The sequence below is a fragment of the Carcharodon carcharias genome, chromosome 10 (genome assembly GCF_017639515.1).
Source record: "Carcharodon carcharias isolate sCarCar2 chromosome 10, sCarCar2.pri, whole genome shotgun sequence".
NCBI classification, from domain to species: Eukaryota; Metazoa; Chordata; class Chondrichthyes; order Lamniformes; family Lamnidae; genus Carcharodon; species Carcharodon carcharias.
In genome coordinates, this window is record NC_054476.1 from 9,087,643 (window position 1) to 9,114,618 (window position 26,976).

The window sequence follows — 26,976 nt, forward strand, 5'->3', positions numbered from 1 at the left end:
TTGTCCAATTGCGGAACCACACGATTCTTCTTTCATCTTATCTCGAGTTTGCTGTGGGGTTGTGAATAGAGAACTGGATCACACCAAAACTGAGGGGTTGGGAAAATATACCATCACATACAGGGGGAAATCAAAAATCAAAAACATGTTTCTGTTCACGGGACAGGTGGTGAGAGATGAAATCAGGGTTGTTTTAATTAAACCCCCTCCTGTCCGTCGCACTTAGCCTCTCCCAAAATCCTGGGCTGATGTTTGCCCAGACTGTTAAGCCTGTCAACTGAATTTGAATTGCGCAGTTTTTGCAAATGTCAGATTTCTCAGGATGCATCACTATTCTTCAGTTAGCTTAGCTGCTGGGATATTAAAAGCTAGAGGACGAATGTCAAAAATTTATTTGGGTAAAATTCAATCTGATTGTTTTTAAAATATAATTTATAAAGCAACAAGTAAAATTTCCCCAGCTCCTCACCTCCTTCCCACCCTTCTCTATTCCCTTTTCTTCTCTCCCTGTTTCACCCTGGCCCTCCTTCTCCTGTTCTCAACTCCCTCCTTCCTCCACCCTTACCCCATTTCTTTCTTACTCATTTTCCTCTCATTTCCTTCTCCTGTTCCCTTCACCTTCCCTTTTAGTGCTTTGCCTGTTTTTTCTCCTTCCTCTCCAATCCTCTGCTTCCATCTCCCATTTCTCTACCACTTCCATCTCCCCATCTCCATTTCCTCCATCCCTCTATCTCATCTCTAATTCCTCTCTCACTCCATCTCTTCACCAATTCCTCTCTCCTTCAATCTCTCTAGCTTCAATTCCTTTCTCCCTCCATCTCCCCAACTCTAATACCTCTCTCCCTTCATCTCATCTCCAATTCCTCTCTCCTCCCGTCTCCCTTGCTTCAATTCCTCTCTCTGTCCATCTCTCCTCTAATTTCCAACTCATCTCCAATTCCTCTCTCCTTCCACTTCATCTCCAATTCCACTCTCCCTCTCTCCACATCTTCAATTACTCTCTCCCTTCATTTCATCATCTCCAATTCCTCTCTCTCCATCTTCTTAACTCCAATTCCTCTCTCCCTCCATCTCCTCACCTCCAATTCCTCTCTCCCTCCATCTCCTCACCTCCAATTCCTCTCTCCCTCCATCTCCTCACCTCCAATTCCTCTCTCCCTCCATCTCACCTCCAATTCCTCTCTCCCTCCATCTCCTCACCTCCAATTCCTCTCTCCCTCCATCTCGCCTCCAATTCCTCTCTCCCTCCATCTCCTCGCCTCCAATTGCTCTCTCCCTCCATCTACTCGCCTCCAATTCCCCTCTCCCTCTATGTCGCCTCCAATTCCTCTCTCCCTCCATCTCACCTCCAATTCCTCTCTCCATCCATCTCACCTCCAATTCCTCTCTCCCTCCATCTCCTCACCTCCAATTCCTCTCTCCCTCCATCTCTTCACCTCCAATTGCTCTCTCCCTCCATCTACTCGCCTCCAATTCCCCTCTCCCTCTATGTCGCCTCCAATTCCTCTCTCCCTCCACCTCACCTCCAATTCCTCTCTCCATCCATCTCACCTCCAATTCCTCTCTCCATCCATCTCACCTCCAATTCCTCTCTCCCTCCATCTCGCCTCCAATTCCTCTCTCCCTCCATCTCCTCACCTCCAATTCCTCTCTCCCTCCATCTCCTCACCTCCAATTCCTCTCTCCCTCCATCTCCTCACCTCCAATTCCTCTCTCCCTCCATCTGCTCACCTCCAATTCCTCTCTCCCTCCATCTCCTCGCCTCCAATTCCTCTCTCCCTCCATCTCCTCACCTCCAATTCCTCTCTCCCTCCATCTCCTCACCTCCAATTCCTCTCTCCCTCCATCTCACCTCCAATTCCTCTCTCCCTCCATCTCCTCACCTCCAATTCCTCTCTCCCTCCATCTCCTCACCTCCAATTCCTCTCTCCCTCCATCTCCTCGCCTCCAATTCCTCTCTCCCTCCATCTACTCGCCTCCAATTCCCCTCTCCCTCTATGTCGCCTCCAATTCCTCTCTCCCTCCATCTCACCTCCAATTCCTCTCTCCATCCATCTCACCTACAATTCCTCTCTCCATCTCCTCGCCTCCAATTCCTCTCTCCCTCCATCTCCTCACCTCCAATTCCTCTCTCCCTCCATCTCCTCACCTCCAATTCCTCTCTCCCTCCATCTCCTCACCTCCAATTCCTCTCTCCCTCCATCTCCTCACCTCTAATTCCTCTCTACCTCCATCTCACCTCCAATTCCTCTCTCCCTCCATCTCACCTCCAATTCCTCTCTCCCTCCATCTCACCTCCAAGTCCTCTCTCCCTCCATCTCCTCACCCCCAAGTCCTCTCTCCCTCCATCTCCTCACCCCCAAGTTCTCTCTCCCTCCATCTGCTCACCTCCAATTCCTCTCTCCCTCCATCTCCTCACCTCCAATTCCTCTCTCCCTCCATCTCCTCACCTCCAATTCCTCTCTCCCTCCATCTCCTCACCTCCAATTCCTCTCTCCCTCCATCTCCTCACCTCCAATTCCTCTCTCCCTCCATCTCCTCACCTCCATTTCCTCTCTCCCTCCATCTCCTCACCTCCAATTCCTCTCTCCCTCCATCTCCTCACCTCCAATTCCTCTCTCCCTCCATCTTCTCACCTCCAATTCCTCTCTCCCTCCATCTCACCTCCAATTCCTCTCTCCCTCCATCTCACCTCCAATTCCTCTCTCCCTCCATCTCACCTCCAAGTCCTCTCTCCCTCCATCTCACCCCCAAGTCCTCTCTCCCTCCATCTCCTCACCCCCAAGTCCTCTCTCCCTCCATCTCCTCACCTCCAATTCCCCTCTCCCTCCATCTCCTCACCTCCAATTCCTCTCTACCTCCATCTCCTCACCTCTAATTCCTCTCTACCTCCATCTCACCTCCAATTCCTCTCTCCCTCCATCTCACCTCCAATTCCTCTCTCCCTCCATCTCACCTCCAAGTCCTCTCTCCCTCCATCTCCTCACCCCCAAGTCCTCTCTCCCTCCATCTCCTCACCCCCAAGTCCTCTCTCCCTCCATCTGCTCACCTCCAATTCCTCTCTCCCTCCATCTCCTCACCTCCAATTCCTCTCTCCCTCCATCTCCTCACCTCCAATTCCTCTCTCCCTCCATCTCCTCACCTCCAATTCCTCTCTCCCTCCATCTCCTCACCTCCAATTCCTCTCTCCCTCCATCTCCTCACCTCCAATTCCTCTCTCCCTCCATCTCCTCACCTCCAATTCCTCTCTCCCTCCATCTCCTCACCTCCAATTCCTCTCTCCCTCCATCTCCTCCCCTCCAATTCCTCTCTCCCTCCATCTCACCTCCAATTCCTCTCTCCCTCCATCTCACCTCCAAGTCCTCTCTCCCTCCATCTCACCCCCAAGTCCTCTCTCCCTCCATCTCCTCACCCCCAAGTCCTCTCTCCCTCCATTCTCTCACCCCAAGTCCTCTCTCCCTCCATCTCCTCACCTCCAATTCCTCTCTCCCTCCATCTCCTCACCTCCAATTCCTCTCTCCCTCCATCTCCTCACCTCCAATTCCTCTCTCCCTCCATCTCCTCACCTCCAATTCCTCTCTCCCTCCATCTCCTCCCCTCCAATTCCTCTCTCCCTCCATCTCACCTCCAATTCCTCTCTCCCTCCATCTCACCTCCAAGTCCTCTCTCCCTCCATCTCACCCCCAAGTCCTCTCTCCCTCCATCTCCTCACCCCCAAGTCCTCTCTCCCTCCATTCTCTCACCCCAAGTCCTCTCTCCCTCCATCTGCTCACCTCCAATTCCTCTCTCCCTCCATCTCCTCACCTCCAATTCCTCTCTCCCTCCATCTCCTCACCTCCAATTCCTCTCTCCCTCCATCTCCTCACCCCCAAGTCCTCTCTCCCTCCATCTGCTCACCTCCAATTCCTCTCTCCCTCCATCTCCTCACCTCCAATTCCTCTCTCCCTCCATCTCCTCACCTCCAATTCCTCTCTCCCTCCATCTCCTCACCCCCAAGTCCTCTCTCCCTCCATCTCCTCACCTCCAATTCCCCTCTCCCTCCATCTCCTCCCCTCCAATTCGATCTCCCTCCAACCCCTCATTCTTGCCCCTCTAATTATTCTCTCCCTCACTCCTCCCTGCCTCATCCTTTTAGTTCGTGATAAACGTCCACCTTCTCCTTGAACGGGTTAACAATTTTAGATTATTCTTTGTGTTAGTTTGAGGGCTGGAATTATGTTATCAGCAAATACCTGGAAAACTCCGCTGGATCTTTCTCTGAGGAATCCTCTGGGGAGTTTTCCCTTTAATTTTCCAGCAGTTGGAGGTTGTTCCATTTGGGTTTTGCGTCTTTACCCTCTCCCTCCCTCCCTCCCCTTCCTCCCTCCCTCCCTCCCTCCTCTTCCTCCCTCCCTCCCTCCTCTTCCTCCCTCCCTCCTCTTCCTCCCTCCCTCCCTCCCTCCTCTTCCTCCCTCCCTCCCTCCTCTTCCTCCCTCCCTCCCTCCTCTTCCTCCCCTTCCTCCTCTTCCTCCCTCCCTCCTCTTCCTCCCTCCCTCCCTCCCTCCTCTTCCTCCCTCCCTCCCTCCCTCCTCTTCCTCCCTCCCTCCCTCCCTCCTCTTCCTCCCTCCCTCCTCTTCCTCCCTCCCTCCCTCCCTCCCTCCCTCCCTCCTCTTCCTCCCTCCCTCCCTCCCTCCTCTTCCTCCCTCCCTCCCTCCCTCCCTCCTCTTCCTCCCTCCCTCCCTCCCTCCTCTTCCTCCCTCCCTCCCTCCCTCCTCTTCCTCCCTCCCTCCCTCCTCTTCCTCCCCTTCCTCCCTCCCTCCCTCCCTCCTCTTCCTCTCTCACACACACTTTCTCTCGCTCTTTTCCTTTTCTCTTCTGTCTCTGGCCGCCTTTCGGGAGCATTTCCTTCGCCCGCGGACCCAGCCACTGGGCCGAGCCCGGGTGAGCTGCGCTGAAACAAAAGGCGCCAATTCCTCTCCCCGCGGGACAGAGGCCGAAGGGGGCGGGGGCGGGGGCGGGGGCGGGGGCGGGTGGGGAGGAACGATTCTCCGGAGACCTTTCGTTGTCGGAGTCCGGCCGGACCTAGAAACCGTGGCACCACCGGAAATCAGAGCCTGAGGTGGGAGCGGGGCGAGAGAGAGAGAGAGCGCGCGCGCGAGTGGGACAATCGCCCCCACAGCAACGGTGGGGGTGGGTGGGGGTCAAATACCCCCACAGCAACGGGGGGTGGGGGTCAAATACCGTCACAGCAACGGGGGGTGGGGGTCAAATACCGTCACAGCAACGGGGGGGGGGGGGTCAAATACCCCCACAGCAACGGGGGGGGGGGGGGGGGGTTGGGTCAAATACCCCCACAGCAACGGGGGGGGGGGGTTGGGTCAAATACCCCCACAGCAACGGGGGGGGGGGGGTAGGGGTCAAATACCCCCACAGCAACGGGGGGGGGGGTTGGGTCAAATACCCCCACAGCAACGGGGGGGGGGTGGGGTCAAATACCCCCACAGCAACGGGGGGGGGGGGTGGGGTCAAATACCCCCACAGCAACGGGGGGGGGGTGGGGTCAAATACCCCCACAGCAACGGGGGGGGGGGGTGGGGTCAAATACCCCCACAGCAACGGTGGGGGTGGGTGGTCAAATACCCCCACAGCAACGGGGGGGGGGGGGGGGGTGGGGTCAAATACCCCCACAGCAACGGGGGGGGGGGGGGTGGGGTCAAATACCCCCACAGCAACGGGGGGGGGGGGGGTGGGGTCAAATACCCCCACAGCAACGGGGGGGGGGGTGGGGTCAAATACCCCCACAGCAACGGGGGGGAGGGGTGGGGTCAAATACCCCCACAGCAACGGGGGGGGGGGGGGGGGGGGGGGGGTGGGGTCAAATACCCCCACAGCAACCGGGGGGGGGGGTCAAATACCCCCACAGCAACGGGGGGTGGGGGATCAAATACCCCCACAGCAACGGTGGGGGTGGGTGGTCAAATACCCCCACAGCAACGGGGGGGGGGGGGGGTGGGGTCAAATACCCCCACAGCAACGGGGGGGGGGGGTGGGGTCAAATACCCCCACAGCAACGGGGGGTGGGGTCAAATACCCCCACAGCAACGGGGGGGGGGGATCAAATACCCCCACAGCAACGGGGGGTGGGGGTCAAATACCCCCACAGCAACGGGGGGTGGGGGGGGAATCAAATACCCCCACAGCAACGGGGGGGTGGGGGATCAAATACCCCCACAGCAACGGGGGGTGGGGGATCAAATACCCCCACAGCAACGGGGGGTGGGGGATCAAATACCCCCACAGCAACAGGGGGTGGGGGTCAAATACCCCCACAGCAACGGTGGGGGTGGGGGTCAAATACCGTCACAGCAACAGGGGGTGGGGGATCAAATACCCCCACAGCAACGGGGGGTGGGGGTCAAATACCCCCACAGCAACAGGGGGTGGGGGATCAAATACCCCCACAGCAACGGGGGGTGGGGGTGGTGGGGGGGGTTAAATACCCCCACAGCAACAGGGGGGACAAATAGCCCCACAGCAACAGTGGTAGTGGACAAATACCCCATAGTAATGGGGGGGTGGGGGCGCAAACGCCCCCTCAGCAACTCGTGAGGAGAGATTATCCCTATAGCAACTGGCGAGGAAACCTTAGCAATGGTGGTGGAACCCCACAGCACCCTTGGAAGTCCATCATTGCAACGAGGCAGGAACCCCCATCGCAACCGGGTGGGGAAACCACCCCATCAATCAAGGGAACTCCGATAGCAACCAAGATAGTCACCTTCCTACCAACTGGGGGTTGGAACCCCATATCACCAGTGGAGCAATGCACATAGCAACAGGGAGGGGGAAACCACATAGCAACTTGGGGGTGGGGAGATGCAGGGGTTGGAACCCCCATAGCAACTGGGGAGAATCACCCCCATAGCAACCAAGGGCTAACCCATGTAACAACAGGCGGGAAGCCCCTATAGCAACCTGGGGCTGGACATCTGTAGCAACAAGGGAGAATCATCTCCATATCAACTGGGTGGGGAGGTGAACCCCCATAGCTACCTGAGAGAATCACCCCCATAACTGCTGATGGTGAATCCCGTTGCAACTGGGAAGGTGTCTGACGGCAACCAGACAGAAACTCCCATAGCAACCAGATGGGGAACCACCCGAGCAACCAGGGGCAACTGCCAGAGCAATTGGGATAATCACTCCCTGAGCAATTGGGGGTGAAGCCCCATAGCAATGGGGAGAACCCCACTGCAACTGAAAGGGCGGGGGTGGGAGCCGCCATTGCAACCAGGGAAGAAACTTCATAGCAACTGGTGGGAATCAGGTAGAATCAACCCCATAGCAACTGAGGGGAAACACCCATCCCTCCCCCATAGTAATTGTGGGAGAAACCCCCCATGCCACCATGCCCCCATAGCAACCGGGGAGAAACCCGGTGGAAGTAAAAGGGAATGTGTGAAAATTCAGTTTCTGCTGCTTTGAAAATTAGCCTTCAATTACAGAAGTGCAACGGGTTATTTCTAGATTCCTAACAAATTTAGAAGTCTAAGTCGTGTCTTTAAGTTGTGGTATTAAACCTGTCCGTCTGCTTAGATGGATGTAACTAACAATATGGAGCTATTTGAAAAGTGACATCCTAGTCAATATCAAACCTAAAACAGATTATTACATTATTGATTTTTTTTGTGGGCTCCTACTACAAATTGACTATCCTATTTGAACACATTTCTAAAGTAATTCAGTTGGCCGCTAAGCACATTGGAAGGTCCTGAAGATATGAAAGGAGATGTATAAATTCACATTTTCCTATTTTTTTAAATACATATATATTCTATATATTTTTCATACATTTTCATAATTTTTTTAATATATAAATTCACACGCATCCTTAAAACTGCATACAAATCTCAGTTCAGTAGATGTGCTCAACCACAAACGGTGCACTTATGGTGATGAGCTACAAGATCCAAAGTGATTTCTACTTGTCCGAACACCGTAAAACATCCATCGTGTTGGAGCACTGTACAAGTTGCGCTCAGCAGCTGTTCCCTGTGCGATGTGCTACAGGAAGAGGTTCAGTGATATAAAATGCTCCATTAGAAAGATTTTCCTTTAGCTGTAATTTTTTTTTGTAGTGTTAGTGCTGCTGGATGTTGAGATACCTACAGTTTACAGCATCTGGAAAATAAACATACACTGCCAACCCCCACCCCCCCCCCCCCCCCCCCCACCCCGCCCCCACCACCACCACCACCAATAGAAAGATCTGTTTTCGTGGCAATGGTCTTAACAAACATAGGAGTAGGAGTAGGCCATTCAGCCCTTCCAAGTATGTGCCGCTATTCGATAAAATCATGGCTGATCTAGTCATGGTCCCAACTCCACTCTCCTGTCTGCCCCCATAACCCTTGACTCCCTTGTCTATCAAAAATCTATCTAACTTTGCCATGAATAAATTCACTGATTCAGTCCCCACTGCTTTCTGGAGAAGAGAATTCCGCAGACTGACAACCCGCTGAGAGAAAGAAATTCTTACCTCCATCTTAAAAGGTAGGCCTCTTATTAAACTGTGTTCCCTTGTTCTAGTCTCCCCCACAAGAGGAAATGACCTCCTGGTATTCAACCTATCAATTGCGCTCAGGATCTTATATGTTTCAATAAGATCACCTCTCATTCAGCCTAACCTAGTAAATTTACTGGATGCACAAAAGAAGGATTTCAGTCGCATTATTGCAGCACAAAATAAACTTGCTAATACAATGCAATGAGGCTCTGAGGTTTGGCACAAGTCTGGTTTTTGAGCAGGTTGTCTGAACCAGAGGTCAAAAGTTTACTTTTAATCTTTTTTCAATTTTCAAATTTTTTTGCTGACAAATACAATCATTCAAAGCCCTACATAACTTACTAATACAATCCCATCTTCTGCCATAGCCCTTTTAAGTTTTGCACTTGATAGAAGTGACATCCACAATAATAAGCACTATCAGTGATGAATGAGCAGAAAAAAATGATTGGTGGATAGAGGTTTAATATTGGTCATTATAACACTGTCTTCAGTCCCTACCTCAAAAGCCATTCTTTCAACACTACTTCCCTTAACCTAGTTACTGTCTGAGGCTGTTTGCAGCCTTGACATCATATTTGACCATGGAGCGAATTTCCAACCACATATCTATTCCAGCACCAAGCCCACCTACTTCCAACCTGGTAGCATCATCTTTGCCTCATTTCATCTATGGCTGAAAATCTCACCCAGGCCTTTGTTACCTATAGGCTTGACTATTCCAATGTACTGCTGGCCAACTTCCATCTTCTGAACTCCATAAACTTATCCAAATCTGCAATCTGTATCCTGAGTTGCACCAAATCCTGTTCACCCATCATCCTTTTGCTTGCTGACCTACATTGCCACTAGTTTGACACCACCTCGATTCTAAAATTCTCTTCCTCATTTTCAAATCCCTCCATGATCTTCCCTATCGCTATTCCTGTAATCACCCTCAGTTCTACACCCTCCAAAGTCTCTACACATCTCCATTTTTGGCCTCTTGCTCATCAGTGATTTGAATCACTTCACCACTGGCGGCTGTGCCTTTAGCTGCCTGGACCTTAAGTTCTGGATTTCCTCACCCCACCCCCACCAAGCCTCGCCTCCTCTCTGTTTCCCCTCCTTTACGACATTCCTTAATGTCTCACTCTGTGGTCAAGTCTTTGGTCACCTGTCCTGAAATCTTTTGTAAATTGGTGTCAAACTTGGCTTGACAACACACCTGTGAAGTGCTTTAGGATATTTTACTACATTGAAGGTGTTATTTAAATGCTAGTTGTTAGTCTGATGGCTTGATCTCATGTTCCTCTTTTAGTGTGTTATGGCAGTGAAGAAGTGAGATTTACAAGATTCATGGCAGACAAAAGACAGCGGGCAAGAGTGCAGGGTGCATGGGCAGGCCCCAGTAAGACCACAGCAAGCTCACTTCAAGGTATGACATGTAAACAGTAATTTTAAAGTAATCAGCATTTCTTTTAGAACTGGTAGCAAAATATTAGTGTCACAGAGACCCATGATCAGTATGTTTGAAGTGGAAAGGGGTGTGTGTTTTCTTACGCCTTTGAGTGTGTTTTCTAATTAACTAAATTTAGCAGCAAGCTTTTCTGAGTTAAAGATAAAGGTTATTTATTCTCAGACACTTACCCCGAATTATCGCAACATTACCCTGTCAATCTCACTCGCTCACTCACACACAAACACACACAGATTGAATACAGATGAAGGTAATGTACTGAAAGGTCCGAGGAATACTCTGGTACAAAATTTCAACACTTGGAGTCCAGATGAAATATTCAAGTGGTTCCTTTATTACGCATGCGGGGAACAAACGTTGGGCACTCCAGGTGCTTCTCCACCGACGTTGAAATGAGCAGAGTTTATATATCTTTTACTATCAGTTACAACTTAATGGTGTTCGTTAGACAAAGGCCACAGCACGATGAAATCCCGGTGGGCTGATAATTGTGCTCCTGTACAGTAATTACAGTGCAGAGACTGGGCATTGTCTTTTTTGAAGATGGCTATCAGACAGTGCGAAATGGCCTTCCCCATTTCTTGATTGAGTTATCCCGTGTCCCCGCACGTGTGTCTCCCATTTCCTAACTGCAAATTTACAGCTGAGCCCTTTGTACAAGCTTATAGCTTTCATGTAAGGCTGCGACTGTTTGTGTATGCTTTGGTACCTTAATTGCTGGCCCTGGCTGGTACTTTAAAATAAATCCAAATTTTCTGCATCGTCAGTACTTTTACAGATTAGAGTAATCTCAGTCTCTGATTTATGATTTTCATTCTCCCAAGTGGTAGACCTGGTCTCTTGAATGATTTTGTTGGGCCTAAAGTTGAAGTGAGGGTCTTGTCAAGTGAAGGTTTCACTGGTTGTGAGGGTTCATGTAGTTGAATAGCTTGGAGGTTAGTTCTTAGGCAAACTTTTAACTGGAACTTGTTGGGCATGAATCCTTCTTTCTGTTGGGATCCCCACTTTCAAGGTATGCAGTTAATTACCTTGGCTGCTTGATGATCTGGCTTTCTGACCAACTGACGACTAATGATTAACTGCAAATAGCTGTTAGCTGATTTTTACAAGCAGACAAAAACATGGCTGCCCTCATGTGGCTTTTCACAAGTTCAAGTCCTTTTCCAAATAGGGTGGTGTTTATGTTGATTTCGCATCCTGCGTTGTGGGTTAAAACCTCTGAGGTTCACTCAGTCTAATTTGGATGGGGAAAGCCACTTCCATCTGCCACCAATTGAGTTTTGATCTTTTTTGTTTGATTTGAAATAGGGAGTCGGGCAGCCTGGAAATTCTGCAGTCCTTTTGTGTTGGCCCATCCTTAAACAAAGATATGTGTGAATTCCCCAGATGATTGTGAATATCCATATTTGACACAGTATTCGCCTGAGACTTGATACCGACTGTAACGCAAATGTCAAGGTCACATGATTTGCAGCAGTCATTTTAATACCTTGTTTGTGTCCAGTTTTTAAAATATTGACCGAAAGTTCATAACATGCTGAGCTTGACATTAAGATTTCTGTCATGGGGAATCAGAATGGATATCAGTGAATTTTTTTTGGAACCAAAAATAAACTAGAGAATGCATAATCTGAGTTTTTCCCAGCATTTTGCTTGTTTACTAAACCACCTAGTCCCACTACTTTATCTATTCACATTACTGCATCTCATGAAGTTTTGTCAGTTCATTTTAATTCTTTAAAAATGTCAAGAGGTATGGAATCTTAATAATAAATAGGTTTTGAGGTGCTGCTATGGGAACTAAAGTTCTCAGCTCCTTAGGATTGTGGCACAGCTGCTGTTCTGCAGTTTATGCAACTTGAGGGCACAGTACTAGAGTATTGGATTCTGAAATAGGATGTCCAAATTTGCATCTCAGTCTCAACTGACAGTTGGAATTGTGTTTTGCCCATTGAGTTCACCAGTTTTACTTGGATCATCAGGGGAAGAGGGAGTCCATTTCTCTTCCTCTTCTCTCCACAGTTCTCTCTCTGCCTGAGGGCAGAACTTACCAGAATGACTGAAGCATTGATGTGTAACGATGTGCACAGGATGGAACTTTCAGCCTCCCTGATCAAAGATAATAGATATGAGTTGTGGAGGAGGTAAGAGAATGAATGAAGGAAATTTAAGATGAAAAATTTCTAATATTCTACGATAAGCGACAGGATATTAACCTTGCGCAAGCAACCCAGAAGAGCCTCTGTGCTCACTTTTTTGGGCAAGAGTCCTCTGCCTGCTCACTGGATCCTTTCAAACATCTCTAATACTCTTCCTATACTTGAACCCCTTTCTCTGACCTCTCACCCAGCCTTGATCTTTTCAATGAGAACTGTCAACGTGACATTGGCCGTCTTAATTTCTCTGCTCCCCTCACTCACTCTAACCTGTCTCCCTCTGAACTTGTTGCACTTGAATGCCTACCCAGAAGAGGTATGTATTTTGATGGGTTTCAGTACCCAAATAGTTAACATTTTCTGTTCATATGTAAAATGATAATGACGTCAATACTTTATTGTCATTATTGTGGTAATACAAATTTTTGTTGCATTTGGGACAATATAAATGCTATTAAGTTTCATGTTTTGCAAAGTATTAGATGAAAACATCATTCATGAGTCCAAACGACACATTAATGGATCCTTTGTAGGCTCAATAGAATTTCTGTACCATAATGAAAAATAGAACATTTTGTCAAGAGAATGTAATTGCTTTCTGAATTTTCAATTATTCTTCAAATTATTCAGCACAACCAGTTGTAAGTCAAATCATATTTTTAGATTTGTTCCCCACCACAACGTCCCCCCCTTGGGCCTCCCACACAAGTGATCTGTCCCAGGCCTCTCCCAATGTTGTTGTTAAGCCAACTAATGGAAGGTAGCCTGAGATGAATCACTTTGACTTTCCCCATAGAGAGAGATGGATAGCCTTTGCTTGGTACTCTTTCTCCTGTAACATTTTGAGTTGAGTATTGCAAGCGTGAGCTTTTATTCTACTGTTTCATGGCATTGATGTTGATGCTGCATTTTGCTTAATCACTCAGTCTTTTGTAAGCACCATATCATTAGTTCTGATAAAATCTACAGCAGAACCTTTGATCCATCTCTTCAGAGGCTTAAGAATATGCTGTATATTTTCAGCATCTTGTATTTGTATTTCCTTGTTCCCAGTATTTGAAATTTTTGCTGTTTTGTGATTTTTTTTTTGTTGTAAATGTCAGTTTTTGAAGGGAGTGCAAGTAGCTATTCAAATCCTCCCATTGCCTCCAAGTATTGCTTTATGTAACCGAATCATAAAAGCTCAACTACTTATGAGGGAGATCATCAAATTTTACAGCATGGTGTGATGTTTTATCTAGTTAGTGTGGGACATTCATAAAACTTATTTTTGACTTTAATTTGAAATCGATATAATTGCAAGCTGTTAGTTAATTAACGCTTGTTTCAGAAAGAAATAACACATTTGTTACTTATTTTCTTTTTAGAACCCATAATAATTCCTATACCATTTTGGTTGTAGAAATGATCAAATCTGCAAATGATCCTCGTATTTGCTGATTGTATCCCTGAGGCAGTTACATGATTACAGTACATGACCAGTTGAGGGCACCAAGTGCTTAATAACACTAATGACTGAATTTGCAAATCATATTTTTTGAACAGTTAGATGCTGCTCATTGCTTGTGTCTATGTACCAAACTTACTGTGCCTGAAATTGTCATTTTGCTTTGGTTCATTAATTAATGTCAGGAGTTGGGAGATCTGCTATCTTATCAAATATTTTTCTTTAGTTGTTATGAAAATAATTTTTTTAAAGTCTTGTATTCATTCATTTTGTCAGTTGAGTCTCCGTGTGTCACGCGGTGCCCTCGGACCTGCGGTGTCCACAGCTGAGAGATTTGAGTTCCCACCGAACTTCTCCAATTCCTTCTCTGAATCTATTAATCGTTATTTAAGGAAATCAAGGGAAGGGTTCTTCTCTCTCTGTTTAGGTTCTTGGGCCCTTCTCAGCATTTATTCACTGTACCACAGATCAGATCATGTATGCAGCAATGTAGACTATTGTGGATGTGAAATCACATCCCATCTTTGTTCTATCTATGCAGGGTAACACACTGCTGATATACAAGATTCTTCAAGAGTTTATTGGTTTTCCTTTACTTAAAACAAAGGAATCTGATGATGATTATAGTATCAGTATAAGATATAAACTGATGGCCATGGTTACCCACATTGTGAGTTGCCAATTGTGACTGTTGAAAGCCGAGTTGCCAAAAATTGCTCTTCTGCAGTTCACAAAGGCTAGTTCAAGAGCAGTAATGGCAGAGCGTAAAGTGAATTGCCTGAATATAGCAGGGGAAGCACTTAAAGAGAGGAGGGGAAGTACAAAGTCGGGGGTTATGGGTAAGAAGTCAATTAAGGAAGATGTGACCAAATCCATCTCATAAATGCCATGTTCTGCCACAAAAACAGTAGACCTACTGAGATGAGAGTGAGTCATTGATATAATAATTGGCTTGAGACCCTTTTAATGTAAAAACATATTTTGGGAGAACCTTTCATATGAGACTGGGAGAAAAGTGATCAAATGCCTACACACAAATGTAGTCTTGTTAGAACATACATGAATGCATGTAAACTTTTGATTTTGATCTTCGGTGTACTTAAAATAAAGAATTCTGATTTAGAATATAAAAGAGCATTTTGTGTTTGTAATATACATGTTTTAAAGTGTAGTGTGTCATTTACTTTTAGTTAGTAGACATTCCTCAGAAAATGTTGCTGGAGCGCACTGGCCACTGAAAGAACAGACTTCAGCTGATAGAAGATTTGTCTTTGAAAATCCAACAGAGGTAACACAATGAATGTTTTTTTTTGAGTATGTGATCCTATCTTGTTCAGTACATCATGTCCAATTTACATGTATTATATGATGCAATCCACTGACGTACAGTACTTACCATAAAGTACACACCTTTCATGAGTAGAGATCGACTTTATATCTTGTTTGATACAGACCAGCAACAGATTTACCAGACAGATCCCTGTGTTCACTCTACAGGAAATCCATGTAAGGATAAGCACAGGAGAAGTACATACTTCACCAGACAGAATGATCTTTGCAAGTGCAATCACACTTCTCTAATAAGAAAAGAAAGTGCTCCTTCTTGATCATTGTTTAATGTATTTAGGACATGTTTTAAAAAGCTGTATGTTAAAGCAGTGTAATGAAAAGTGTTCCATGCAATCTCTTATTATAGGTATTAATATCTTAACCTTGGCACAAATCAGATTTTGATATGTATTATGTCACAATGCTGAAGAACATTGATTTCAATGTTAGCCAGTGACACTGGTTTATTACAAAATGCTGAATATTTGGTGGTATAACTTCTTGATGCATGATAATTACTCACCAATTTTCCTCTTTTCAAATAATAGCAACTGTAAATTCCACCAGTGTGTAAGTTCTTGTCATGTGTTTAAAGGGTATAAGATGTACACTTTAAATGAGTGAAAACTTTGTGCTTAGCTTTGTATGTCACAGTATATCTTACAGGTTCATTCACTCATAGACTCATAGACATTTACAGCACAGAAGGAAGCCATTTGGCCCATCGTGTCCACTCCAGTCAATAAAGATCTGACTACACTAATCCCATTTTCCAGTGCTTGGCCCATAGCCCTGGAGGCTATAGCAATGCAACTGAATATCTAAATACTTTTGAAAAGTTATGAGAGTTTCTGACTCAACCACTCTTTCAGGCAGTGAGGTCCAGACTCCCACCACCCTCTGGGTGAAAAAAATTCTCCTCAACCCCCCTCTTAGCCTTCTACCTCTTAACTTAAATCTATGCCCCCTGGTTATTGACCCCTCTACTAATGGAAAAAGTGCCTTTGTATCCACCATATCTATGTCCCTCATAATCTTATACACCTCTTATCACGTACCCTCTCAATCTTTGCTGCTCCAAGGAAACCAACCCCAGCCTATCCAATCTTTCCTCATAGCTCAGACCCTCCAGCCCAGGCAGCATCCTGGTAAATCTCCCCTGCACCCTCTCCAGTGCAATCACATCCTTCCTATAATGTGATGACCAAAACTGCATGCAGTACTCCAGTTGTGGCCTAACCAGCATTTTATACAGTTCTGTAACTTCCCTGCTCTTGCCTTTATTAGCTGAGGCGTAGAATACAAGTATCCCACATTCCTTCTTAACCACCATGTCTACCTGCCCTCCTACCTTTAGGGATCTGTGGATATGCACACCAAGGTCCCCCTGATCTTCAGTACTTTCCAGGGTCCTACCATTCATAGGGTAACTCCTTGCCTTGCCCTAAGTGCATTACCTCACACTTTTCCAGGTTGAATTCCTTTTGCCACTCCTCTGCCCTGTTGACCAGTCTATTGATATCTTTCTGCAGTTTATAGCTATCCTCCTCAATATTTACCACCCTACCAATTTTCATGTCATCCATGAACTTCTTGAACATACCCCTTACATTTAAGTCCAAATCATTTATGTACACCGCAAACAGCAAGGGCCCCCACACCGAGCCTTGTCGAACCCCACTGGATACAAACTTCCAGTCACAGAAGCATTCTTCTACCACCACCCTCTGCTCCCTGCCTCTCAGCCAATTTTGGATCCAATGTGCCACTTGCCTTGGATCCCATGGGCTCTTACTTTCTTGCCCAGTCTGCCATGAGGGACCATATCAAAAGCCTTGCTAAAGTCCATGTAGATCACATCAAATGCATTACCCTCATCAACACTCCTGGTTACCTCCTCAAAAAATTCGATCAAATTTGTCAGACATGACCTTCCCTTAACAAATCCATGCTGACTATCCCTGATTAGTCCGTGCCTCTCCATGTGCAGACATATTCTATCCCTCAGGATTCTTTCTACTAACTTTTGAGCATGCTGTAATCCAGCTATGTGTTTTTTCAAAACATCTAAAAAGTTGCCGCCTGGAATTACATGCATGAAAACACAAATGTGACTTATTTATCAGAACTATTGAAGAGGGAAAATTCTTGATCTTATCAGTCTCATATAGCACAAAATTGTTCCCAGAACCAGTTTTGGTAATTAGGATTTTTGCTCCTTGGCTATGAGAATCACAGCACATACGTGTTTTGTATTTCTGCAGTCTCTGCCTTGGCTTTTGGTATTGACACCAAAGTTAGAACCTGGGTTTGTGCTTCTGATATTCAGTAAGCCAGCCTGAAGGCTTTGCTAAGTTGAAGGGAACAAAACCGCTACATTGATAACGTTAAAAGGAGTGAAATGAATGGATTAATTCATTCCAGGTATAAACGGACTATTACAAAATGTGCTGGATGATTTTATTGATTTTTTTTTTAAAAACCGAATAAGTAATTAGAACTTATGTTATCAATATCATTTTTAAAGATTTTAAATCAAATATTCTTGGATTACTATCTCCTCTTTTTTATTTTGCTTCCTAAGTGACGCCTACACAGTGATGAAAGACTGAGATTAATGTGTGATTGATGTGGATAACTAATGTTTAAGTACATTGTTATGATGATTGGGTGAGTTCGGACATAGGTAACTTCAAGTAACTATATTGTGTGGGTGTGAGACAGCGTGGGCGATAGTGAGGCATTGGAGAGGTAACTGTGTGGGCGACAAATTGTGTGTGACTTATTTACCTATGATTCAGAATTGAGAGAATATAGTTGTGTTTTGAGGACTACGTGCCTGGGAGAGGTAATTTTTTCTGTCACTTCTCCTTGAGACAACATTTCAAATGTCTTCTAGTCCTAATGTTTCTGTATCAACAGGATTTCAAAAAATATCCTCTCAGTACTCATTTTAACCAGCAGCACTGATAATTCGCCTCTTTTTGTTTTGAGGGTACATGATTGACCTTTTGCTGGTGCTAATGTTGATTGATTTCTTCTACAACTCAGCCTACAAATTCTTTCCTCCTTGTTTGGGAAGGTCTGGTACTTACCCTGTTAGTACAGCTGAAGATATTGTGATTGTAAATCTGCATTCTAACCACTGTGCTGTGCTTGTTATTGTGTTAATATGATATAGTTCCTAATCACCCTACATTTAAGGTTTGCTTTTCAATCTTGCTTCTCAATTTTCTTCTCATGTTTTTCCCAGGTTGTTAGAAAATGCATGTGTGGCTAAGACCCTTCATCTCTGTGAGGAAGCACCTGGCCTCCACTTGGCTCCACTCCTGCAACCTGACCAAAATTGAGAATTTAACATGTAAACAAGTGCACAATTGGTCAATTTAAAAGCAGCTTTGGGGTCAGTCTTCTCCACAGGGGAATGTTGTATAGAATGGAAGGAATCTAAAATGGAAAAAAAAAAATCAGTGAGGACTGTGTTAGGGTTGGATATGCAAGCACAGTCTATTCTTAATTCAAAATCACTTAATTTAAATTCTGATCATTCAAACCTTTTAGCACTAACTTCATCTTACTTTGCTGTGTGCTTATGCTGCTTGATTCAAATAATGAGATCAGAAGTAGTTAGAGATATTTTTCTAAGTTCTTACTGTACAAATTTAAAGAACCTAAAGGTGTAGATTGAGCTTGTCATTTTAGAAAGTGCGGCATACTTTTGATAATGAAAATACAACCGACGATTACATAACCACAGGATCAAATCTTGCTGGAAAAATAATGGTGTGTTATGAAGAGATATGTCGAGAGTTGTGGATCTCCAAAATTTACTGGCCAATTTTGACTATTGTACTTTGAAAAACACGCAGCTGGATTACAGCCTTCTTAGGATATACTGCGACATGCAAAGCTAAGCACAAAGCTTTCACTCATTCAGGATGTAAATCTTATGCCCTTTAAACACGAGAGGAACTTATACACTGGTGGAATTCACAGTTGCTATTTGTTGAAAACAGGAAAATTGACAAGTAATTGTAAAAACCTTTTTAACAACATGGTAATTATTAATGCAATGTCAGTCAGTTTCTCTGGCCCAGAAAGGAAATAATTGAAGCAGTTGCATCTCATTCTTGCATATAATAAATTCTTAATTTAAATTTTTAAGATTGTAAATCATTTCTGACTTCAAAGTTCTGTCCTTTTATTTTTTTTCTCACTCTCAATCCAAACTTTCTGTCCCTCGCATTATTTCTGTCTCTGTAACTGACAATTCTAATTCACCGTCCTTCTCCATTGTTTCTCTGTTTCTTTCTCAATTCTTAATCTCAATGGTTAAGGTTATGTACTGTTGGTGTTTCGTTCACCAAGATCTCCAATGTATTGTTGCCCTTGCTGTGCTGTTATCAGTTCGCACTTCCAGCAAGTTGCACAGCAAATTATATTTAGCTGAGGAGTGTAGGAGAAAAGGTCTAAATACTGACACACACTGCAAGAAGCCCCACTCCAACAATGTTTAGCTTATCTCTTTCTCCTTTCTATAAAGGCTTGATAGCTGTGAAATTTTCCACTGAGTAGCTGAACCATATAGACCAAGAAGCTTGCAGCTTAGATTTGTGTTGAATTAGCTGATCCAAGCCCAGAACATTATAGTTTAGGCCCTGTGCCAGGAAATTAGAGAGAGGAAAATTCTCACCCCTTACAGTTCTCTGCTAACTAGTGTAGATATTGGGTGAGAGAAAGCCCAGGTTTGCCTATTACGATACCATCTGCCATGTCTCATGTGAGTTTTAATAAGTTATTGGCTGGTGCCTATGGAGTTGTATGAAAGCAAGTTGTAAATCGGTAAGAAAAGTGAAAATTTAACTTTTTTCAATATTTGTGATGTTTAGATTAATGTATTTTCTCCCCAGTTTCACTTAGCTCCTGCAGTCAAGAGATATGTCAATAAGCCACTTTTCATGGCTTTAGCAATGTTACTCTGAGCTGGTACTCCCATGTGTTTGGTTCCCTTGTTCTTCTAGGTTCGAGAGGTTGTAGTTTGGAAGTTGCTATTGATGACCTTTGGTGAGATGCTGCAGTGCGTCTTGTAGATAGTACACACTGCTGCTACCATGCACCGGTAGTGGGGAGAGTGAATGCTTGAAGTGGTGGATGGGGTGCCAATCAAACGGACTGCTTTGTCCTGGATGATGTCAAGCTTCTTGAGTGTTGTTGGAGCTGTGCTCATGCAGGCAAGTGGAAAATATTCCATTATACTCCTGCCGAGTGCCTTGTGGATGGAGGACAGGCTTTGGGAGTCAGGGGTGAGTTAATCACTGCAGAATTCCCAACCTCTGACCTGTTCCCAGAGCCACAATATTTATATGGCTGGTTCAGTTCAGTTTCTGGTCAGTAGTGACCCCTCCCAGGATGTTGATAGTAGGAATTTAGCAATGATAATGCTGTTGAATGCCAAGGGGAGATTGTTAGAATCTCTCTTGTGTGATAAACCGTGCGCTTTGGGAAATAGCCTAATTTTTTTTATTATTAAGGTCCCTTTAAACCCAAAGTGAAACTAAGAGAGAATTCTGGAAAGAGGGATAATTGGATTTATTGGGTATGACATCAGTATTAAGAAGTTAAACTCTGGCTGAGGTTGCTTTGGGGATAAAAGTTAGACAAAAGGCTAATTAAAGCTAACAGGATTTCGAGTTACAGCTGGTCTGAGGAGTTGTAGAAAATAAGGACGCCGATCTCCTGAGGAAGAAGCAGGGAGAATTCTTTGATAATGGGACAGGGACTGTGAAACTGGGTGTAAGGCAGCTGAGGTGGGAAGTTGTGGCAGCTAGCATAGTACACCAAAAAGGCAGATTCTGGGAGCCGAGCAGTGAAGATTGGAGGTCCTTTGGGGACCTGGGGGAATCTAGTGTGGTGAGACTGGTAGTATTTCAGGCCTACCTCCTATATGATTAAAGGAACTGAATCACCACCTAGGGAGTACAGAGAGTTCTGGGACTCGGTAGCTAAGTTTAATGTCATATTTTGCTGAAGTGGGGGGAGTGCTTATAGTTTTGTATGGCACATCTTTGTTGTATCAACTATTTAAAGAGAAATTTACTTTTCTTTATGAAGTATCATTTGGCCTGATAATTAATGTTTGAATTATGTTGACTTTGATTTGCTTGTCACAGCAAAAGTTTTACAAACTGAATTCTTGTCCATCAATTTCTTCCTGCTGGCATCATGGGATTTCTTTTCTTTTAAAAAGTTACCAGTCTATAAGGATCGTAACAAATTGGGAGTTCTTGTGGGATCGATCCCAGAGGCGGTAAAATGGATACACTGAAATTTTCCGGAGTTTAAACAAGATTTCATGTTTATTTTTGCTGTATTCAGTGGGAAGTCAACATAGCTATTTTTAATAAAAGCAAAATACTGCAGATGCTGGAAATCTGAAACAAAAACAGAAAAGACAGAGTTAACACTTTGAGTCTATATGACTCTTATTCAGAGTCATACGGACTTGAAACATTAACTCTGTCTTTCTCTCCACAGACCTGCTGAGTTTTACCAGCATTTTCTGTTTTTGTTGACTATTTTTAATGTTCTGATGATTTTGGAGAGAGAATCATAGAATCACAGTGCAGAAGAGGCCCTTTGGCCCATCGAGTCTGCACCGACATGTGAGAAACACCTGACCTACCTACCTGATCCCATTTACCAACACTTGGCCCATAGCTTTGAATGTTATGACGTGCCAAGTGCTCATCCAGGTACTTTTTAAAGGATGTGAGGCAACCCGCCTCCACCACCCTCCCAGGCAGCGCATTCCAGACCGTCACCACCCTCAGGGTAAAATAGTTTTTCCTCACACCCCCCTTAAAGCTCCTGCCCCTCACCTTGAACTTATGCCCCTTTGTGACTGACCCTTCAACTAAGGGGAACAGCTGCTCCCTATCCACCCTGTCCATGCCCCTCATAATTTTGTACACCTCAATCAGGTCGCCCCTCAGTCTTCTCTGCTCCAACGAAAACAACCCAGGTTTATCCAATCTCTCTTCGTAACTTAAATGTTTTATCCCAGGCAACATCCTGGTGAATCTTCTCCGCACCCCCTCCAGTGCAATCACATCCTTCCTATAATGTGGCGACCAGAACTGCACACAGTACTCCAGCTGTGGCCTCACCAAGGTTCTATACAACGCCAACATGACCTCCCTACTTTTGTAATCTATGGCTCAATTAATAAAGGCAAGTGTCTCATATGCCTTTTTCACCACCCCACTAACATGCCCCTCCGCCTTCAGGGATCTATGGACACACACGCCAAGGTCCCTTTGTTCCTCAGAACTTCCTAGTGCCATGCCGTTCATTGAATACTTTCTTATCAAATTACTCCTTCCAAAGTGTATCACCTCACACTTTTCAGGGTTAAATTCCATCTGCCACTTATCTGCCCATTTGACCATCCCGTCTATATCTTCCAGTAGCCCAAGACACTCAACCTCACTGTCAACCACCCGGCCAATCTTTGTGTCATCCGCAAACTTACTGATCCTACCCCACTTAGAGAACTTGTCTGTTAACACCTTAGAACAGTTAACAAAGGATAATTTGAAGGCTGTCATAGAGGAATTAGGGGTTCACTTGAAATCAGGAGCCAAGAAAGCAGAGATTGTTGAAGAATTGGTTCATCACCTGAAGCTTAAGGAAAAAAATGTTGGTTCTTCTTAACGTTAGGTTGAATTAGCAAAAATTGAATTAGAAGTGAAATTAGAAAGAAATAGTGACAGAGAATTAGAACAAGAAAAGTCAAAACTTGAATTTGAAGGAGTAAGAGAAAGAGAAAAAAATTAGGAATGGAGAAGTTAGGAAGATAAAGTGAAAGCTGTCATGAAAATATAATAACTTTCATAATATTGTGATTTATTGTAAAGGTAGGTTAAAAGTGAGATTTGGTTTAATTTCTCTCTGGATGTGTGTGTTGGGGGGGTGGGGGTTTAATTGAATTGGAGACAGCTGGTCTGGAGCTTTTGAGCTATCAAAAGGAAAGCTAGGTTTGAAATGCTAAATACATAGACATGGCTGAAGTTTTAGAATATGAGGTGTGAGGAACATTTGCATTTTTATGTAAATTAGGTTAGTTTGAATTTCAAAGAGATGGTAAGATGTTACACATAGCAAGAAGAAGCTAAGCCAAACAGTGTGTTTATTTTTCTCAAAGGTTACTGATAAAAATTTGCACTATGAAAGATTTATATTATGAAAAAGTAAAGTTACAAAGACATATGGGAACATTGGAATTTACATTAAAAAGAGAGAAACATGTATAAAGGGGGTGAGGTTATGTGTAAGAGGGAAGGCATTCTAAGATCTAACACAAATGTGAAAAGCCTCCAGTCTTTATGCACCATGTCTATATCTACAAGAACCGAAGCTAAGAAAACTCACTTTGGATATCACTGCCCAGTGTATTGTGCTTTGCCTGGGTTTGTTAAGCTTATATTTTGTTTTACTGTTGCCTTAATGGAGGTGTAACTGGGAGCCAGATTATTTAAGGGATCTATGAGTTATTATAGCAGTAATTTGTAGACCTATGCATGTGCTAAAAAATCTTTTCTTTTATTAATAAATGTTTAATTTAGTTTTGTAAAAAGAACCTCTAAGTCTCAGTGGACTTATACTGAATTCAAGACAAAATAAAATACAAATTGCAGAACAGTTGTGGCAGCTGTTTCAAGTTTCCCTCTGAGATTTGAGCAGCTCAGCATTTACCATCTGCTGTGCCGTAACAAAGGGAAATGAGAACATTTCCATAACACTTGTTGGAGATGGTCATTGCCTAGCACTTGCGTGGCACAAATATTACTTGACACTTATCAGCCCAAGTTTGAATGTTGTTCAGGTCTTGCTGCATGTGGGCACAGTCTGCTTCAGTATCTGAGGAGTTATGAATGCTACTGGACACTGCAACATCTCCACTTTTGACTTTATGATGAAGGGAAGTTCATTGATGAAGCACCTAAAGATGTTTGGGTTTCGGACACTAGCATAAAAAAAACTCCTGTGGCAATATCCTGAGGCTGAGATAATTGGCCTTCAACAACGACAACCATCTTCCTGAAGATTGGCACCTGTGATGCAGGGGACATCAGAAGGATGCCAAGATGGATCATCCACTTGGCACTTCTGGCTGAAGATTTGTCTTTTGTCACTGACATACCTGGCTCCTCCATCACTGGGGATGGAGCTGTTTGTGGACCTCATCCTCCGTTTAGTTGTTTAATTGTCCACCACTATTCACGATTGGATGTGGCAGGACTGCAGAGTTTTTTTTTCTGGCGCGTTGGTTGTAGGATCACTTGGCTTTGGTCTGTGATGTAGCTTTGCCAGGTTCACACCTCAGTTTTAGATTTGGCTCCTGCTGCTGCTGCAGTGCTCTCCTGCACTCCTCGTTGATCCAAGGTTAGTCCCCAGGCTTGATGGTAATGGTAGGGTGAGGGGTATGTCAGACCATGAAGATACAGATTGTGATTGAATACAATTCTGCTGTTGTTGCCCCAGAGTGCCCCATGGATACCAAGTTTTGAGCTACTAGATCTGTTCTTTATCTATCCCATTTAACATGGTGTTAGTGCCACACAAAACATTGGAGTGTGTCCTCCGTGTGAAGACGAGACTTTGTCTCCAAAAGGACTGTGCATTGGTTACTTCAACAAATACTGCTGCGGACAGGTGCATCTGCAACAGGTAGATTGGTGAGTACAAGGTTAAGTAAGAGTTTCCTCTCATCACCTGCCACAGATCTAGACGACAGATAAATCCACACAATAGACCAATGAATAAGGTCAGAGCTTGCAGAGTCAGGGGACAAGTAGCAGAATAGATAGACGGCTGGCTGCAAGGCAAAAAACTAGAGATTGGGAGTAAAGGGTAGCTATTTGCAGTGGCAGAAGGTGGGAAGTGGGGTCTCACAAGTCCTGGAACCACTGTTATTCACAATTCACCATCATCAGCATGTTTTCCTCCAAGCCACACACCATCCTGACTTGGAACTATGTTGCTGTTACTTCACTGGGTTAAAATCCCAGAACTTCCTTCCTAACAGCTCTGAGGATGTACCTTCACCAGTTGGGCTACAGCGGCTCAAAAAGATGGCTCACCGTCAGCGTCTCAAGAGCAATTAGGAATGCGCAACATTGGCCTTGCCAGCGATGCCCACATCCCTTGAAATAATTTTTAAAAAAAAATCAGACTTTAGAATCAGAAACACAATTTCTGAATTTATGGATGACACCAAATTGGGATTGATGCTCAATGCTGAGAAGGACTGCAATAAATTACAAGAAATGGGTATATAATTGACAAAAGAATTGTAACATAGATAAATATGAGGTATTATGTTTTGGTAAGAAAAATAAGGAGGTCACATATTTACTGGAAAATAAGAATCTAAATGGGATTGAGAAGCAAAGGGACCAAGGAGTACAAATTCACAAATCAGTAAAAGTTACAACACAATTAATAACACATGCAGATCAAGCCATAGCTTGTATTTCTAGAGGGACAAAATTGAAAAGTAGATAAGTTATGCTAAACTTGTATCAAACTTTGGTGAGACCAAGATTGGAGTGCTGTGTGTACAGTTTTGGTCATCAGATTATAAAAAAAGATATGGAGGTATGGAAAAGAATGCAAAACGATTTACAAGGATGAATTGAGAAATTATGTCTATCGGGAAAGGATGGACAGATTGAGTCCCTTTTCTCTTGGAAAGAGAATGTTTCTGAAATTTCTGAAGGCTTTTGATAGAGGAAGAACAGACAAGGTGTCTCCAGTTGTGGGGCAGAGCAAAGCGACAGGCCATCAACACAAGAAAACACTAAGAAAACAAATGGGCAATTCAGAAGAAACCTCTTTGCACAGAAGGTGTTAAGAATGTGGAACTCATTACCACAGGGAGCAGTTGAGGCAAATAGTATAGATGCATTTAAGGGGAAACTTTTTTAAGCATATCAGGGAGATGGGAATGGAGGATTATGCTGATAGAGTTAGATGAGGAACGATTACTGGAACCTCAGTGGAGCATCAACACAAGTATGGACAAGTTGGGCCGACTAGCCTGTTTCTGTGCTATAATATGTAATTCTACGTAAAATTATGTCACGGTAGGAGATCCACTTGTAAAGTTAGCTTTTCTGAGATAAACTATTTTGTATCAAATACAGGTTAAATCTATTTTAAGGCTTTATCCTGTACTATCCTAAGGAATTAGCCAAGACTGTTTAACCTGTATCATTTGCAATTATAATAACTATTTAGCAAGTTACCTTATTCCCAGTAATCATTTGTTCAGAATCAATGCAGAAAATCATTTAAATGTTAGTTGTAAGAGACTGTTTTGTTTTAGCACTTACAATAGTATGTTTTCATATTATTACCTCCAACCCTACAGCAATTCAAGATGTCTGCACTCCTCCAATTCTGGCTTTTTAAGCATCCACGATTATAAGCCACCAATGGTGGCTGTATCTTTAGCTGCCAAGGCCCCTATGCTCTGAAATTCCCTCCTTAAACCTTTAACCCTCTTCTTTTTCTTCCTTAAGACACCCCTTAAAACTTAGCTCTTGAATCAAGCAGTTGGTCATCTGCCCTAATATCTCCTCAGGTGGTTCGATGTCAAATTTTGTTTGATGAAGTTCCTGTGAAACAACTTTAGTGTTTTACTACCTTAAAGACACTGTATAAATACAAATTATTGTTAACTTCTAAACTTTACAGAAACTTTTTTTAAAAAAGTGATTAGTCTATGAATGTTAAATTCTCTTGTTTCTTTTTAAACATTCATAAGTGGTTTCTTTGCTGTTAAAAAGATGAGGAAAAAATTGGTGTTCACCAGTAGTGAGGAATGTGATTGTGACAAATCAGCAACTTACTTTATAACATACCCAACTATCTTTTCCATTGACTTACTGCATTACTGCAGATTCACTATTGACCCATTTCACTCCTGGTGAAGACAACAGCAACTATGTATTTATATAGCACCTTCAATATAATA

At 44.2% G+C, this 26,976-nt stretch overlaps 1 protein-coding gene across 1 annotated transcript in view; it reads left to right on the plus strand.

The window, feature by feature from the left end:
- The first annotated feature begins 4,822 nt into the window (after nt 1–4,822).
- Nucleotides 4,823–26,976, plus strand: part of alkbh3 (alkB homolog 3, alpha-ketoglutarate dependent dioxygenase) — a 74,893-nt gene continuing 52,739 nt past the window's right edge. The window contains exons 1-3 of the mRNA XM_041196575.1: nt 4,823–4,920; nt 9,846–9,962; nt 14,798–14,895. Coding sequence (XP_041052509.1) covers nt 9,884–9,962; nt 14,798–14,895 — 177 coding nt within the window. The 5' untranslated portion in view covers nt 4,823–4,920; nt 9,846–9,883. The remainder of the gene's footprint in view (nt 4,921–9,845; nt 9,963–14,797; nt 14,896–26,976) is intronic.